An 18,796-nucleotide genomic window follows, 5' to 3' on the forward strand; every position below is an offset into this window, starting at 1 on the left:
TTATTTTACTGTTGTATAGATCTGAATATGGCAGATTTACAACAGGAATGAAAAGGGGGAGAGAAACATTACTATTTCTGATCATGCTATCATACACTGTGATAAATTTCATGTCACACTGGAGAGTGATAGCACTGTTATATTTAACAGGATTTATTCAGGCATCTATAGAGTAACCAGAGGATATGCTTCACTGTGAAATAGGATTATTTCCACGAGTGAGTTATGGTTGATCTCACCAGTAGAAATTTAAGTTTCTTTTTAAAATAATGCTTTTTGTGTATTGTATAGTTCTTAGAATTTTACCATTTAAGTTTCTAAAAATGTTTTTAATAAGCACATTATTAAAGGCATTTTAATACTTCATTAGGTTGTATGATCTGCTTCCTTTCAGTTGTGACTAAGCAACATCTTAAAAAATAATTATCAGTGATTAAGTATTAATTCATGTAGCAGTCTTAACCACTAACACTAGTTGTTCATCAGTGAGTCACAGAATGGATGCAAATTATTTTATTTAATAAAGTACACAAAAGAAAAGTTGTCCAAATGGGTTGATGCTGTCGTTGCTACAATTTCATACTAGAAGTGAATTGCAAATATAAAGTGCCCAAATACAGGTAATAAAGCAATTGCATACATCCTAAAATTCTTAGGTAAGTAAGTGTGTGGCCCAATATTGTGGCAACTGTTGCTAGATTAACACTTTGTCCAACTTTGTTAAAAAGAAAAAAGTTTCACCATAATCCTTGCATTTGATATAGTGCCTTATCACGTCTTTGAGACATCTCAAAGCGCTTCACAGAATATACTGTAAAGTGAATAGAGTGTATATTTTATGCGTGAAACTCGACAGCCAATTGCACACAGTAGGGTCCCACAAACAGTCCTGGATTGAGTGACTACATTTTGTTATATTTTTTTGAAGGGATTATTACCCCCGGAAAAGTGATCCGCCAATCGACTAACAACTGGTTTCTTACTTACTGCTGGGTGAACAGAGCCATGTGGAGTAAGGAAACTTGCCTAATGTTTCTCCCTGCCCAGGAATCAAACCCAGGTCTTCTCGCTTCCGAGGTAATTGTTCTAACCACTAAGATACAGAACTTCACACCATAGAAATTCAGACATACGCAAATCAGACAATTCATTGTCAGCACACACATTTATTGAATGCTTAATTATTTCATCATGATGTGGCACAATATTAGTTTGGGGTCACAGTCTGCCGCCCAGTGTAGTAGGGCTCAGAGTTACACAGGAATCAGACACACAGTCCAAGCAAAAAAGCAGGGTTCGGTAGGAATGGAATGGGCAGTGCAAATGCTTGCAACAAAAGATCACCATTCAGGAAATGGATTTCTATGCTTCTAATTTGATTGATTCTAGTGTGGCCTGGGCATCCTTGTATTCCTCAGTTTCTTGCAAGTCTTTCTCACTCTCCTAAAAACAAGAAAGAATATACTTTATCAAAATCAGGGTCTTTTTTCATTTTCACATAAATATACACCTTACTACTATACATTCAATCTAAAGTATTCCTACTGACATTCAGTGATTGATAAATACTATCAAACATTTTATACCTATCAGATGGAAGTAACCATATAATACCAACTCCACCTTTGAGAGACTGATATTTTAATCCACTCCACCAAATATGATTAAAAAAAACTCCAACTTACAGTTGCCTGTGGAGGGAAGAGCTTTAAAATAAAAATACCAGTAGTTTTAGTATCTTTAGACCAGTCACCTTTACATGGATGAAGGGAATTCATTAATAATGACACTGAAAGTGAAGCTAGATTTATATTTCCTATTCCTAAAGCATAATGGCAGAGAGGTTTCTGCACGTGTGCAAAAATTCAATATTGATCAGGTCTGTAACATTAAAATGTTTCTTTGACAGTTCTTGGTCCTGAGTCTCATTGTCCAAGAATTTCCAAGGAAAATTCTGGGCAGGGCTCAAAATTATTTATACAATATTTTTTTTCATACAGTATGAAGATAACTGTACTGCTGAGACCACTTTCAGAAAGTGTTTGGAGCTACCGATTGCTGGTGAAAATTAAGCTAGAAAGGAGCAGGAGCATTGGGGTCATCGGCAATGTAATTTCCTATGCGTTGCATATATGCACTGCAGATACTGCGAACACTCCCTGGAAGCGCTCCTGATTTCACTGGCTTTGTGAAGTGACATCAGCAGCACTTCCTGCACATAATGTGCAAATGCAGCACACAACAAATGACATTTGTTTTCCTCTGCATAATGTACAAAGTGCAGGAAATAACATCAGCTGTGACCCCAACACCTCAGACATCAGCCATTTTATAGCATGGGAAGCCAAGTGTTCTACGCTTCTGGTTAGCTCAGGTCCACAATAGATCTGCGTTATAAACGAGGCTACACCCTATTACTTTCACTTCTTTTCTCTCTTCCCTCCTAAAGTCACAGGATGAATAGAAAATGTATGCCCAATGATAAGGGAATTTGAAAAATTCTGGTAAGTGAAAAACTTTCCAAAAACTGGCAAAGAGCTGATGGCATTCCATTACTTTTTTTTAAAGTTTATGTCCAAATGAAAGGCATAGAACAGCTATAATTATGTATAAAATGCAAAAGAGTGAACGCACATTGTGTTTTCATCCAATTACTCTAAAATATGCAGACAATATCAACCAAATTATTCTAGGGAACTAGGTTTCAAAAGTAAGCTTGCTCAAATTTAAGAGCTGGCATCATCTACTGCTTCCCTAATTTGGTATCAATTGTGGATTCAGAAGTTTTATACAAAAACAATTTAATACATTAAATTCCCCATACTATTTATACCTCTGCAAATGGTAGTTCACTGAATTTGTATCCATTTAAAACAATACCTTAACTGATATTTCAAAATGAATATAAATCACACTGCCTTATTCTTAGCAAGAACAGCCTGCTAGTTCCTTTTTGTTTAAAAGAACTCATGTTCCCCAAACAATCTGAATAATGAAATGTATTCTGTTGCAACTTCCAGCTGGGAAGCATACAGCAAGCTCAGTACACATTAAAATATAACTGCATAAATTCAAATAAACCCCCGGTGACCACAAATTTCACCTAAGTTGAATTTGAAATATACCCAGTGTTTCAGGTCTACTCTAGCGAAATAAAGGATCACAATTTATAGTAAGATTAAGGATTTATAGTAAGATTAAGATTAGGGTTCCTAATTGCATTAACTAACATACACTGAAAAGGCCTTAATAAATTAAAAAATGTTTTTAAAAAGTCTCAAAATAAAACATGGTCACTTTCTTCTCAAAATTTAAGTTGTAATTGATAAACCTATTTGAAATGTAATCATTTCATCTTATGCATAATGAATCACACTTTATGATTAGATATCTTAACTGGAATGATAAGTTTCAACTTCCATTCCCCCAAGCGAATATGAATTCTAGATATGGAAAGGGGTGCTTTGCGATTAGAACATGTCAAACTGGAAACAATGTTGACTCACCAATATTTGTGAGAGGTCAGAATGGGCAGCTGCCAACCTACGCTGACAATCTGGGATCATCATCCACGATTCTTGCAGAACCTCCACCTGAAACAGAAAAGCAAAGTCAAAGAAAAATCAAACAAGGGATAAGAAAGTAAGAAAATAAGGGAAATAAAAAGTTATCCAAGAAGCCACCCATACTATTGTTCTGAAACTGACCTTTTAGATGTATTTTTAGAATCAGCCATTTGTTTCATTAAATTTCCTTAAAAACTTACAAATTCACATGATCCCTACATATGGTCTGAACCTTTAATTTTGAAAGTCACCTTCTGAAATTGTTTTTAAAAATTACAAGCTTTGTAATTATATGCTTTGTAATGCTGCCACATAAATTGCTAATTTTATATCTATTTATAAATTTTACAGTTTTGTTTGACACAGTGTGCTTAAGCCCAATGTAGTTCTTTTTTTTAACAAAAGGATCAGCAGTGGGTATAAAGAGCTTTTATCTTTGGGGTAATAAAGAAATGCAGTGCCCAAGTAATATCACACAGATAATTACTGCATGAAAAAAGTTATTGAGTTATTGATCAAACTGTGCGCTCACTGCAGGAGGTTGAGATTGTGAAAGACAAAGGTCTACAGGAGCTCAGACACAAAGAAAGCAGAGACCAGCGGGCTCATCTTCATGGTCTTTAGCATGCATTAGAACTTGTTTTGTAAGATGTGTACCTTTATTCAGGCTAAACTGAAACAATTCTGACCCCTTCAGGAATAAGTGAAGCCCAATGTTAGCCATCAGAGTGTCCAACTAAATGGTGCAGCATTACAGCTTGGAACAAAGGCTTTGGAGCATCAAAGATTTAGGAAATTACAAAAAATTGAAGTCTGTCCCTCAACATTCAAAAGCTTTGGATATGCTGCATTGCAATCTTAGCAACATAATGACTTGAAAACTTCTGTCCAGCCTCAAAGATTTTTTTGGGCAAAATTGTACTTATTTCAGTTAGAATTTCTTTATAAACAGTATAAACTAACAAATACATGAATTAAAGATTGCCCACGTATTAGACCGTAAGGTAACTGTAACAGCTCCATATACCACCAAAAATCTCAATATCGTGATGTATTACAATAAAGATCTTTGTTTGTGAATTATAACTTTGTCCAAAAAATTATATTCTCACACAGAATATACCATTCAGGAGACCTGTAGCTCAATGGTTAGAGCACTCGGCTTGCAAGCGAGAGGCCTGGATTTGATTCCCGGCGGGGTGAAACCTTGGGTAAGTTTCCTTACTCCACACGCCTAATAATAATCCCTCAAGTAAAAAAATGCAATAAAATTGGCCACTTCAATCCACGACTGTTTGTGGGACACTACCATGCGCAATTGGCTGCCGGGTTTCGCCCAGAAATATACAGTCAACTCAGTATACTCTGTGAAGCGCTTTAAAATATCTAGAAGACGTGAAAAGCGCTGTATCAAATGCAAGGATTATTATTATTATTACCATTCATAGGATTTAAATCATCAACAGAAAAACTTATTTTCTGGTGTCTAGGCCACAGCCAAAAAAAAATCAATATTTTAAGGCATGAAAATTAGAATACACTGAAATATACACTTCTAGTGGCAAGGAGAACAAGACAAATTATCTCTCATCAACCACAAATGTATACAAAATTATATTTAAAAGTTTCCCCTTGGTTGGTGTGCTTGTCTAACTTGCCTTAAGAGATACCTACAATAATAATCCTTGCATTTGATATAGCGCTTTTCACGTCTTCGACATCTCAAAGCGCTTCACAGAATAGACTGTAAAGTAAATTGACCGTGTATTTGTGGACGAAACGAGGACGAAATAGACAGTTGTACATTATGCTTTATTCTCCAGACACAAAAACTAAGCTACAGTGCAGCCGCATTATAATGGTTGCAGTGTAGCACAGCTTTGCTTATAGTACTGGTGCCCAGTGGAGCAGTGCTAACTAGAAGCATAGTACACCCACCTCCCTGAGCTGAATAGGCAGCTATCCACACTAAAAAATGGTCAACTTCCAGGTTGTTAGGTTGCAACTGCACATTGAGTATGCGTGCAATACAATGCAGGAAGCTCCGCTAATGCTACTCTCTGCACAGGAAGTGTAGTAAACGTCACTTCACGAAGGTAATGACATCAGGGATGCTCTTGCACATTGTCCTGCACAAGCACAAAAAACGCTGTCAGCAGCAATCTGACGACCTGAAATTTGGCCATTTTATCACGCAGCCACTGAAATAGTGGACTCAGGTGACTGCAGTATAACAAAGTTGCCCTATAATAATAGCCAGTGTATCTCAAAATTGACTCAGTGAACATCTATTTTAATTATTAAAGTCTTAAATACATGACTGTATTAGGTTGAATATGCTAAATCAGGAATACGCTGAATATGCTAAAGCAGGAATAATTCTTACCTCATGTGTAACCCTTACAGATTTTGATTTTACCAATGTCACAAAATAATGTATCAGGGTTATTCATGCTTTTCATAGGATTTGCTTTTTTTTAAAAAAGCAGCATTTTTAACACAGATCTAATGTGAGAGAACCAGGAAACGACTAAACAGTATTTTTGAATAAAATCAAGTTATTCTCAGCATAATGCTGAAGTAGCTTTGTGCTACCTTAAAATGATTATTATGAACATCAAATTTAAATTTTTACAAGCTACAATATAACAAGACTATTAATCAACAAGATGAAACATTAGAAAGAGAATTTAAGTGGAGAAAGTTAGAAGATATTCCATAAAGGGACCTTTCTGTCTTGCGCTTGGTTATGTCAGATTGAGGTCTGACCTTATTATAGTTTGCAGTCACACCAAGTGGTCCCACTCAAGAAGCCCATGTAGATACACAAGTTGAGACATTTAGACAAAACACAAGAAAGGTAATTGTTGTGACCATTGTTTATCCATAGTAAGGGAGGCTAAATTTACTCTTCAGTGCTGAAGTCTAGAAGTAGAATGCTTTTCCTTATCCAAGAAAAAGGTTCCAGGGGAAAGATATGAACTAAATGAACCATTGCTAAAAAAAACTATCCCAAAACTTTGATTCTGTACCTGGCTAATTTTATCTCATCTGGAACCCATTTATTGGTATGCATCACATAGCAAGGTTTTTCTGCAAAATACTAATAATCCTTGCATCAACAGATCAACAGAAAAGGAAAGAAAATCAGATACAAATGGCACAATTGCTTCCATTTCTAGGACTCTACATGGGAGAAGTCAAAAAGGTCTCCCTAGGATTTAGAGATAGATACCCAAAAAGTTAAGGAAGTTTCAATTTTGACAAGTTTAATACATTAACTATTTTTTAAAATCAAATGGCAACGTTTTGTAAGCAGTCAAGAAGCTGAAAACTGTAGAAAAAACTATTGGAGAGAAACTCAACCAGGATCTAGACTTATTATCATTGTTAATAACCACAAGGTTTCCCTATACTTTGATTTGATAGTGTTTTACCATGTTGAAATGTTTTGATGTGCATCATAAGAATTACTTTCACATGCAATGATCATTGTTGGCATCAATGCTTCACAAACTATCAGACTAAACTTTTTTAAAGATGAAAAGGAATATTGATCATGACACGAAGGATACTGTGTTCTTTAAAATACGGTTGAATGTTTAACACAATTTCTAGCATTCCTGACAAAATTGTAGTGATTTTGTTTACAGATGATATTGTGTATATAATAATCCTTGCATTTGATATAGCTCCTTATCACGTCTTAAGATGTGTCAAAGCAATTTGTGGGATCCTACTGGCATAGATGATCACTAGCTTTGCCTAGAAAGCACTCATACAATGACAGTAATTACTTGCCAAATTCTTTAAAACATTTTAAATTGATAATAGTGCTGTAAAATGTTTTTTTCTGATTACATAGCTGAGATTGGAAATTGGTTTCCAAGGAACTGCACATACTAAAAAAAACTCCTTGTGGGGAAGGGGAAGAGAAAGGAGAAGAGTACTATGGAATTACTATTGAATTAGAGGGCTGACTATAGTGCAAGTTAACTACAGTGCAAGTTGAAAGTCAAAAAGTAGAAGGCACATGGAATCCAATGAATAAGAAAGGGTCAAAAGAGAGTTGAAAGAAGTGTTAAGTTGATTGTCACTCATTATCTAAATACAAACCAATAGTTAACAATACAAAGTAAACAACATGTTGGGCGAACATTTACAAATCAGATGAGTTTAAATCCCCAGAATCATCATCAACAACAACAACTTGCACTTGCGGAGTAGCGTCTCAGAGTGCTCAACAGTGGTGGAGCCTGACAGCCAGGGGGGAACGGACTGTAAGCACGGTCGAAAAGGGAGATTTTCAGCAGGACTTGAAAAGGGGGAGAGAGGGGACAAGGCAGAGGGATTGAGGGAAAGTGTAGAGGACTGTAAAGTGCTTAGGGTTAGGAGCAGTTCTGGTTGAAGGGAATTAAAATAGCTATGTAGACTCTGGAGGCAGTACAAACGAGAGCAATTAAATTAATTTTAGAAGAATAAGCTATTAGAACCAAAGTGCAGTTCTTCATCCTGAAAACGCATCTTATAGGGACTTACAGTGGTATACAAGGTGATTTTTTTTGTTAGTGATAAGGTGATTATGATTATCATAAGATGATTAACAAGTGCACAAAAGTAATGTCAGAACAACACTTTTCAGTAGATCAAGGCCATGGTACAAGAAGATACAGGTTCAGAATTGTGAAGGGAAATTTTAGCCAACAAGCGTAGCTATCTACGCACAGAAATCAGAAGCTGCAACATACCATTTTAAGGCCAAGATAATGGATCCATTGAAGAAATAAGAACATAAAGACATAAGAAATGCTAGATGAAAAAAGACCAAGGTCCATCTAGTTCGCCTTCCACCTTCCTGGCGGTTGTATGCACATATGTCCCGAACCACCCATGTACTAAATCCAATAATGTTATTTCCTAAAAGAAAACTTTTAGGAAAGTATAATATAATATCAAGCTAAATACACCAGGTTGATATTATAATGGAAAATGGTAAGGATAAGTGGCTTTCGGGGCTTCTTCATCCAAACCTCTTTTGTAATTTTCTCTAAATAGTCATTCTTTCCTGGCAATATGTTCTAAATAGGTTACTCAAACATCTCACAATGAAGTATGGTTACCTTAATGACTATTTGCAGTAGGTCACACGCAGAAAAAAAAGGAAGAAACTTGATACTTGATGGGCTAAAAGTCCCATTTCTAGGCTGTAACATTCTATGTCTCTCATCTCGTCAATATTTTCTCAAATCTTTTTATCAACTGAAAAAAAATCTAAATTTTCCATAATTGATTTCTAAGTCCTAGAATTTTTAGTTTTTTTTCTCTGAACCCATTCCAATGTTTCAATGGCATTTTGTAGAAAGAGTATCCAAAATACACACCGTAAGTTAAATGTACAAAGAAACATCTTGGTACTCAAATGCCCTCAAGAAATACCTCAAATTTGATTAGTTTTTCTGACAGAAGATTTACATTGACTGAAATCCTCCACTGACTAATCAATCTGATTGAAATCCACCCCCCCCTGAAACTTTGCTTCTAGACACCCTTTTGCTGTACACCCATTTATTGTCTCTTGTTCCAATATTTATAAGATTGCATTAATCTGCAGTATAATCCATCTGCCACTCATCCAACTTAAACTCATCTGCTTAAATTAGTTCAAATGTGCTAGCTTCTCAGTGGAGTGTGCATAGCTCATGGAAAACAAAGAAAAAAGGAATGAGTACTCATACTTTAGAGTTCATAAATAAGAACAGCAGTGAATACCTGTTTTGCTGATAAACACTTGAGGTTTTACCAGCAAGGTAGGAATGCTTGCAATGCTGATTCAACGGAGTACTGGACCAGCTACTCAACAAGCCCAAATGCAGCTTTTTAACCTATAAATTATATTACATAACACATTACCTTAAAACAAATCAATCTCTTTACAGAAGTGCAACTCTGGGTCTCAGCAGTAATTATAAGAAACATACAGTTGGTACTTTTGTATATACAACCAGCTAAGAATGTTTCTAACGACCCAGTGACACTATGCAAACAGTGGTAATGAAGATAGATTACAGACACTTAGCTGCCAAGGTCAATAGCTAAAGTCTGTCTTCACTACTAATTTTGCTCAGACCCATTCTCTAAAAGCATTTTTTCATTGATTTCATAGGAATATTTTATTTGATTCTGCTGCATATCTGTAACAAAATATCTGAACCGGATTAGACATTTTATTTCGTAATCAGATTCAGAAAAAGAAAAATGTACAATCATCCTGCAGCTATATAACTGAAGAAATCACCAGATACTGTTTTAAAATAGGTGTGTCAAATGAACAGCTATAACCCTGGACTTTGATTAGCCAATATTCCCAATTGTATAAATCCAGTACTCCATGCACCATTACTGTATTTGATGTGAATTAAAAGGACTATTTAGGAAAGTGTGCATTTCTCTGCATCCTGGTCAATATTCTTCTACTCCAAATTCATCCCCAAAAATTAATTGGTCAATTGTCTTATTATTTCTGGAAATTTTCTGGTGCCAATGGGCTGCATAAACAACCAGTTGTGCACAAATAACTAGTTACTAAGTTTCAAAGTAACTCACTGAGTGAAACACTTCAAGACTTTGGACCTAAGGAACTACATCAGCTACATGTGGCATTATGAACAAAAGGAGATCTGCTTTGGATGGATAACAATTAGAATCTGTGCAACAATATTAAGTAAGTGCTTTGTGGTGCCACCTACATGAAGGGCGCTATATAAATCCAAGTTGTTGCTGTTGAAGAAAATACATGATTTGTCCATCCTCTGTCCAATTTGGTCTTGCACTTCCCAAGGTGATCATTCTATCTTTCAGATGAGAAGCTAACCGGTAAATAGCAGTGCTAGTATCTAAGACTTCTGGTACCATCAAGCGCTGTGGAATGCTACCCTGCATGAAGGCGCTATGTAAGTGCAAGTTGTTGCTGTCGTCATTGATGTAGGTATAATGCAGCGCACCTTTCTTTAAGAAAGCCCCAACTTAAATGTGATTGCATAATTTGTAGTTTCCTCTTTACTGAATTCAATAATTGCGAAATTGCTTTTTGCAAAAGTAAAGCCCAGTTAGAACACGTTTGTTAGGATATTTTTCTTCCAAAGATAGATGTTCTCTAGCATTCTAATGACCCAGTGGAAAGAAAACCAACAAGGGTGTAATTTGTGCCCAACTATATATCAACTTTAGAAATATTGATCAAAATTTAATCACTTAGTATTTACATTCCCTCTGACCTAGAACAGATATGAGCAACACAGTCAAATTATTAGTTATTAAGGATGGTGCAAGGATCTAAGTCACAGTACCTATGCAAAGTGTAAAATTACTCTAGTTACCTCACAGGTGACTTTAAAATGGACACTGAGTATACAATTATTTACTCTGGTTTAATAATGAGGGAGTAAATAACAAGAAAAAGGGTTTTGAATTACTATGCTGTTCAGTTCCTCTAAAATCAAAGCGCTCTACAATTGGAAGCAAGAGAGGCAGTAGCATTAATACTATTCACATAAATTTAACAATGTATTATCAGAGTTTTCTGCAATGTATAGCTACATCATGCACCAAATTAAAAATTTTGAACTACCGCCACACTTGTCCCAACCTTAATTCCCAGGTATTCAGTAGGCTCATCAATCCAACAGTTAATCAGCTTGCTGAACTGTAGAAACACTGGCTGGCTGCAGTCACACTAGCGGACTGGTTCTCTTATACTGGCAAACAGTCACGTTCAATTGAAGAAAGCTATTTTCATGTAACAATTTTATATGCAAGTTTCACCATTGTAACAGTTCGCATCAATGTTTAGAAAACGTGAATGCATTAATAAGGACCATGATCAACATCGAAATGATGTGTGAATGTGCATGCGCAGTTGGTGAAGTAGATTACACCCATTTATGACATGAGTGATAACATTTTAAAACAATTTACAGGAACAAAGAGCAACTCAATATTTTAAATGTTTCTATTGCTAGAAATAGATTATACATTTGACCCTTCTAAATTTGTGTCCTCCCCCTTTATCAGCAAATGTGTCTTAGCTATCTTAAAGCTAAGATAGTGTATACGTTTTGGTTTATGTTTTAACCAATTTGAATTTCCTATTCTACTAATAATCATACAGATAACACAATAAAAAGTAATGCACTGTAGTGAAATTTAATTTAGAAGTTTTATCATGCACATCAATCAGAAACTAAACTTTTTAAAACTTAAATTTCCCATCATAGTTGAGACATGGACCCCACCGTCATATTTAAAAAAAACTTAATTGACAGACTTTGAATGACTTACTCGTATATTAGTGAATTCCAATATCCCAAGAATTCTCTTAGCTTTTTTCTGCAACTGCTAGATTTGAATCTAGAATCCAGATCACTAATACTTCACAATTTAAAAACCTTAACTTTTAGATTTAATTTCTAATTCAAACATGCACATTATGATTTTCGATGTCAAAAAATTTCCAGTTACAACATAAATGTGGAGAAATAAATTCACCTGTTTTTTGATCATATATTCATCACCCTCGTCAGCTTTTAGTTTTGCAACTTTTTCTTCTTGCTGTTTGGCTTCTTTTTCATACATAACTTTTTCTTTCACCAACCTGCAGATTAAAACAATATCATGATAATATTCAAGTCAAACTGATAAAATCAAGTTTTTTCCTCATCACCATACATACAGATATTTGGAATTGTTTAGTTAATGATTTTGTGAATTAATGCACAATTATTTCAATACAAGTTTCCACTAATATATCACGACTACTTCAATACTTAAGTGTCACAAAACAAAGAAATACATTTCACAAAGTTTGTGCAAAGGTTCCTTCATAATGAGCAAAGCATTTAAAAATCCTAAAGGTTAAACATACCATCTATTGCTAACTATTATTTAATAACAAAAAAGCAAAATTTGATCCATCTTTTCTCACATTTTCCTTTTTATACAGATACGAATCCAGTCATTTACAATCCAGCTGTAAGCTCATTAGCTGCCATCCGTGGCGCGTTCAGCTCCTTTCTGCTCATTCCACTAATCTCCTCTCTTTACTCCATTTATTTGCCATTTTTGCTGCTGCTCCTCTACAAAATACAACGCTGCCCCTTCCAAGATTAATTGATCATCAATTTAGTCCTCATTTGGATCAAGTCAGGTGGTAAATGGACCACTTTTGCTTGATTGTTAGTGAAATGTCTGCAAGTACATTGATAAATTTTGATTATTTATCAATTACCACCAAATGAACTAAATCTATTGAATAAATTCCTGCCTGATTGCTATAATAGAGTTTGAAAATATTGCTATTGATAATGATTCCCATTAATAGTTTCTTCCGGCTGCTGTTGCCTGGTTGTCGGCAAGACAACAAAGAATTCATTTTTCATAACATCAGCTGCATGTGCCTGAGCAATCCTTCATTAATCAGTTACATTACAGGGCCGCTCCTCTGTAATGTGTGTTGCTTTGCTCAGAAAGCTTAAAACACTTTGTCATATTTTATGTCAATTACCAGTAATTTTAATATCCTTCCATCAAAGCATCTTGTAATAGTTAGCATATGCTGCAGCAAGAATCTTAAGCTTCCTTGAGATCACTTATTGCAGTTGTGCTTGTGTTTAGTCATGCTGTCTTAGGAAAGCAATTTTAAAAAAATGGGCTAATGAACACGCATTCCATAGTCTTAATTTATACTTTGCCAGCTAAGTCACTTATATGAAAGGTGGAGCTGAGCTTATTTTAAATGAATCTGCCAGTGTGTTTTCCCAAAGTTAATGGAAACGCAGCTCTCTGGAAAATGGAAAAAAGAATTAGACTCGACACACACTCAACTACTTTAATACTGTATTTTTGAGCCATGTAGCTAGTGCCAGTTCAAATGACAAAACTAAATTACTGTTGTCATTTTATTAAGGGCATCCGCTGTTTCTGGCACTAACTCAAATGTGCAAAATTGCAGGAATACCATGCATAGTACTTTCAATGACCAAACAGGGGAGAGGAAACGAGAGCAGTGCTTCATTTTACTTTGCACTATGACTGTAGGTCTTACACAAGGTCACACATATATTGGTAGATCTACACCTAGTATTGTTTCAGAATTATAAATGGTTTAGAAAGGGAGCCACCGTTCAATAAATTCAATTTCAGTGTCTATAGAAATATTCTATCATGGACTGAAACCTTTTTTAATGAAGGCTAGAAATCACCAATAATCTGAGGAAGGAATGGCGATAACAATGCATAAATATACATTCAGATGCACATTTTCATGCTGTTTTTCGTGCTGATATAATGAAATCCTTCTATTATATTACACACATTCCATCACACTAATTCAAAACCACCATCATAAAAAATGTAAAATAAGCTATTTTCACAGAATTTAATCAGTTTTGTTATTGAACATGATCTATGTGCAGTACAATATAATACTATAAAAAACTAGAAAGTCTAGATTCAATCTCTGGCCTATGCTTAGTTTGTCTAAGTAACTTTGGTTTGGAAGGAAATTGGGGGAAAACTGAATATTTCTGCTCCTGATTGACTACAAAATATACAAAATATAGATACAATACTATATGTGAAGCACGTTGAGACATCCTCCCGACATGAAAGGTTCTACATCAATTGCCAGGATTATTATTATTATCCAGTATTCACCCACTGAAAATGTATACATATGAAGATCAGGAATATAAATGAAAAGCTCAGAGTCAACTAACATGGACTGGTGCATGCAAGTTGCTTTTGGACTGCTGTATATAGAATCAATTATTTTTGAAAGCAGAAAGGTAAAGCTAAAATTTTTTTAAAAAAACTTACATTTGATTTAATGCTTTTCAAGTTCGGAAGACTTCTCAAATTGCTTCAAAGGATCCACTGTACAATGTAGTCACTGCATTTTGTAGGGGAATTTAAGATGCTTTGAAAAAGTTAAGTTTTAAATCATTTTATTCTCCAAACTCATTTAATTTTAGTGTATTTTAACTAACCTCAATATTGAAATGATTATCTTTTCCATTATTTATAGTACAATCTTATCCATTATTTAGAATAATTACCATATGAATGTTTTACCCACTATTCTGGTCATTCTTTACCTCTACAACTGTCCTAATTTTACCGTCTTACAATATAGGTTTATCTTATTTTCATCAGTGTCCTTCGGAATTATTTTTGATGCTGCAATAATGTAGTTTGAATCCAAGACTGTGCAACAGCTCAAATGTACCCACACCTGGAAAACTAGCACCAAAGAATATTGCAATGTTCAGCCTATATCTGTAGTCACTTTATAAATAAAAGTAACCTAAATTGAAATCTACTTCAATGTATCCCAGGCCACTCTGTGGGACGGATGTCATGGAGCTCGGCCTGTGATTGACATATTAGTTAGCCCAGGGTTGATTTACATTTCAAAAGCCAAGCCAGGTGCCTTTAGAGGCTTTCAACCTCTTGGACTTTGACTGGGAGAACCTTTGCCACACAATCGCATGACAAATGGCACTGTTAATAGAATGGATCAATACTCTATGGGTACTAGAATAAAATCCACATGATTTTATTCTCAATGGCCTGGTGCTGATTCCTTAGTGAAAAATCTGTGGCAAATTTCCCATACAATCATGTTATGATGGGAGGACGTGAACCTTAAACAGTAGTCTGTGATGGTAAGTATATGGTTACACGTGGGAGTGTTTGAATACCAAATGTAAAGCTATATTCAGTACTGAGATGATGAAGTAGATAAAGAACAAATAGCATACAAACAGTGAATCCAGAAAGTTCACCAATTTGCTGGAAAGATTGGACTTTGGTATCATGCTTTTTTGTGCAATGTTGTCAAAGTATCGATCAACATAAAAAAGATTGTCACAGGAGATAAAGCAGCAATGTACGAACACTGAGGAAATGTAAACTGATGCTTCATGGATGGGACTCCCTTCATGTAACACACAGAAACACAAGCATGAGTAATATTCATGACTCCATCAAGTCACAGAATCTTAAAGAGACATCATCATTTGTTATTTTGGTTTGGTAAAGCGCATACTTATTGGTTCTGATACTCAGCGGTGTGTGAAAAATGTCTCCAATGAAGAGTGGTACGGTCCCAAGATAAGAAAACTATTTACTTGAAGGAATGTTACACATTTGGGAACATACATCTTGCACATTACATTCTGCATACGAGTGGGACCTCCCCACAGTATCACTTATCCACTTTAATAGAAAGGATAAAACAGTTGCTAAACTAAAAATGATTGTATACAACATTAGATTGCATGAAAAGATACTTAGTTTTTACTTAGTTCCCCTGTCTCAACAAAAAAGCTAAATAATATGTAATATATATATATATAATCTAACTAGCAATTGTATTGAAACAGTTTTCACATAAGATATTAACACAAAATCTGATCAATAAGTAATAGATTTGGGGATTACGATCTTATTCCAATATACAATACACTGTTTCTTTTAAATGATCTATAGTCTATGTCAGGCATATTAAACAAGCTGTAGTATCATTAAGACCAGCTCATAGATATTACATTACTGATACGTTACTGATATTCTTTAACACTATAAAAGACACCCATTAGAATATAACATTCAAGGAACTCTAGGTACCATTGACATTGTTTGCAATAATTAAAGCTGTCATTTTCTGTCATTATACATTTACATCACAAGTTAAGGTTGGAATAAGACCACAAGATTTAATAATAACAATAATCCTTACATTTGATATAGCGCTTTTCACGTCTTCCAGACGTCTCAAAGTGCTTCACAGAATATGCTGCAAAATGAATTGACTGTATATTTGTGGGCGAAACGCGGCAGCCAATTGCGCACAGCAATGTCCCACAAACAGTCGTGGATTGAAAATGACCTATTTATTATTATTTTGTTTTGGAGGGATTATTATTAGGTGTGTGGAGTAAGGAAACTTGCCCAAGGTTTTGCCCTGCCTGGGAATTGAACCCAGGTCTCTCGCTTGCAAGGCGAGTGCTCTAACCGCTGAGCTACAGGACTCCACGTAGGAGCAGGAGTAGGCCATTCGGCTCCTCGAGTCTGCCCCTGCCATTTAATAAGATCCTGGCTGATCTTCTAACCTAATTCCATTTACCCACCCTATCCCCATATTCCTTAATCTATCCTTTAGAAATCTATCAATCTCAGTCTTGAATGTGTTCAAGGACTGAGCACCAACAGCCTTCTTGAGCAGAGAATTCCACAAATTCACTGAAGAAATGTTTCCTCAACTCAGTTCGAAAAGGCCGACCCTTAACCATGAGACTATGACCCCTAGTTTTAGATTTTCCAACCAGGGGAAACAGTCTCACGGCGTCTACCTGTCAAGACGCTTAAGAATCTAATAGGTTTCTATAAGATCACCTCTAATTCTTCTATACTCTAGAGAATATAGGCCTAGTTTACTCAACCTATCCTCATAGGTCAATCCCCTCATCCCAGGAACCAACCTAGAGAATCTACGCTGCACCCCCTCTAAGGCAAGTATGTCCTTTCTTAAATAAGGAGACGAAAGCTTCCTCCCGACGTGAAAGGCGCTATACAAATGTAATCTTGTTGCTGAAAACTGCACACAATATTCTAGGTTCAATCTCACCAAGGCCATATACAACTGCAGCAAGACTTCCCTACTCTTGTACTCTTAACTCTTTTGCAACGAATGCCAACATGGCATTAGCCTTCCTAGTTGCTTGCTGTACCTGCAGACTAACTTTTTGTGACTGGTGTACAAGGACACCCAAAGCTTTCTGAACACTAACACTACTTATTCTCTCGCCCTCTAGAAAATAATCCGCTTTTCTATTTTTACTACCTAGGTGAATAACTTCACACTTCCCCACGTTATACTCCATCTGCCACCTTCGTGCCCACTCACCTAGCCTGTCTATTTTCCTTTACATTCTTCTTGTATCATCCTCACAGCTTACTCTCCCACCTATCTTCGTATCGTCCGCAAATTTAGATATATTAAGTTCTATTTCCTCATCTAAATCATTGATATGGACTGTAAATAATAATAATCCTATAATAATAATCCTTGCATTTGATATAGCGCTTTTCACGTCGGGAGGACGTCCCAAAGCGCTTCACAGAACACACTGTAAAGTGAATTGACTGTATATTTGTGGGCGAACGCGGCAGCCAATTGCGCACAGCAATGTCCCACAAACAGTCGTAGATTGAAAATGACCAATTTATTATTGTTTTTGGAGGGATTATTATTAGGCTCTGTGTGGAGTAAGGAAACTTGCCCAAGGTTTCGCCCTGACCTGCCTGGAATTGAACTCAGGTCTCTCGCTTGCAAAGCGAGTGCTCTAACCACTGAGCTACAGGACTCCACTGAGCTACAGGACTCCAAATAAATAAATAATTGAAGCCCAAGCACTGATCCTTGTGGCACTCCACTAGTCACATCCTGCCAATCTGAGAAGGATCAGTTTATTCCTACTCTCTGTTTTCTTTCTGTTAGCCACTCACCAATCGATGCTAACATGTTGTCTTTAATCCCATGGGCTCTAATCTTATGCAACAGCCTTTTATGTGGCACCTTGTCAAATGCCTTCTGGAAATCCAAATACACATCTACTGATTCTAAGTACCCCACGACGACATCCCTAATTAAGGACTCTAGAATTTTCCCTACCACAGATGTCAGACTAAATGGCCTATAGTTCCCCATTTTTTGTCTCCCACCCTTCTTAAATATCGGCGTTACGTTTGCAACTTTCCAATCACTGGGAACCATTCCAGAATCCAGGAATTTTGGAAGATCAAAAACAAAGCATCCACTATTTCTGCAACCACCTCTTTTAAAATCCTAGGATAGGCCATCAGGTCAGGGGATTTATCGGCTTTTAATTCTATCAATTTTTCTAGTACTATTGCTTTACTGATGTTCATTTCTTTAAGTTCTTCACGAACATGAGCCTCCAGGTTCCTCTCTATTTTTGGTAAGTTTTCAGTGTCCTCTAACATGAAGACAGAAGCAAAATAATTGTTAAATGACTCTGCCATTTCTTTATTCCACAGTCATGGTATAAAGGTGCATTTTATGTGTCATAAAGCTTTCTGTACAATTATTCGAAATAAATTATACCCACATTAATGAATACTAATCTCTAACAGTTTCAATGTTTGGCTGC

The 18,796-nt window shown here is 35.8% G+C and overlaps 1 protein-coding gene across 1 annotated transcript; it reads right to left on the reverse strand.

The window, feature by feature from the left end:
- Positions 1-1,154: 1,154 nt before the first annotated feature.
- On the reverse strand, positions 1,155-12,216 carry tbca (tubulin cofactor a; the record flags this gene model as incomplete). Its single annotated transcript, NM_001292907.1, is given in 3 exon segments — positions 1,155-1,443; positions 3,507-3,593; positions 12,111-12,216. Coding segments are annotated over 3 exon segments (274 nt in total), but the record flags the coding sequence as incomplete, so codon positions are not given.
- Positions 12,217-18,796: the final 6,580 nt, after the last annotated feature.

This window comes from Callorhinchus milii, unplaced genomic scaffold (genome assembly GCF_018977255.1).
Source record: "Callorhinchus milii isolate IMCB2004 unplaced genomic scaffold, IMCB_Cmil_1.0 Scaffold1, whole genome shotgun sequence".
NCBI classification, from domain to species: Eukaryota; Metazoa; Chordata; class Chondrichthyes; order Chimaeriformes; family Callorhinchidae; genus Callorhinchus; species Callorhinchus milii.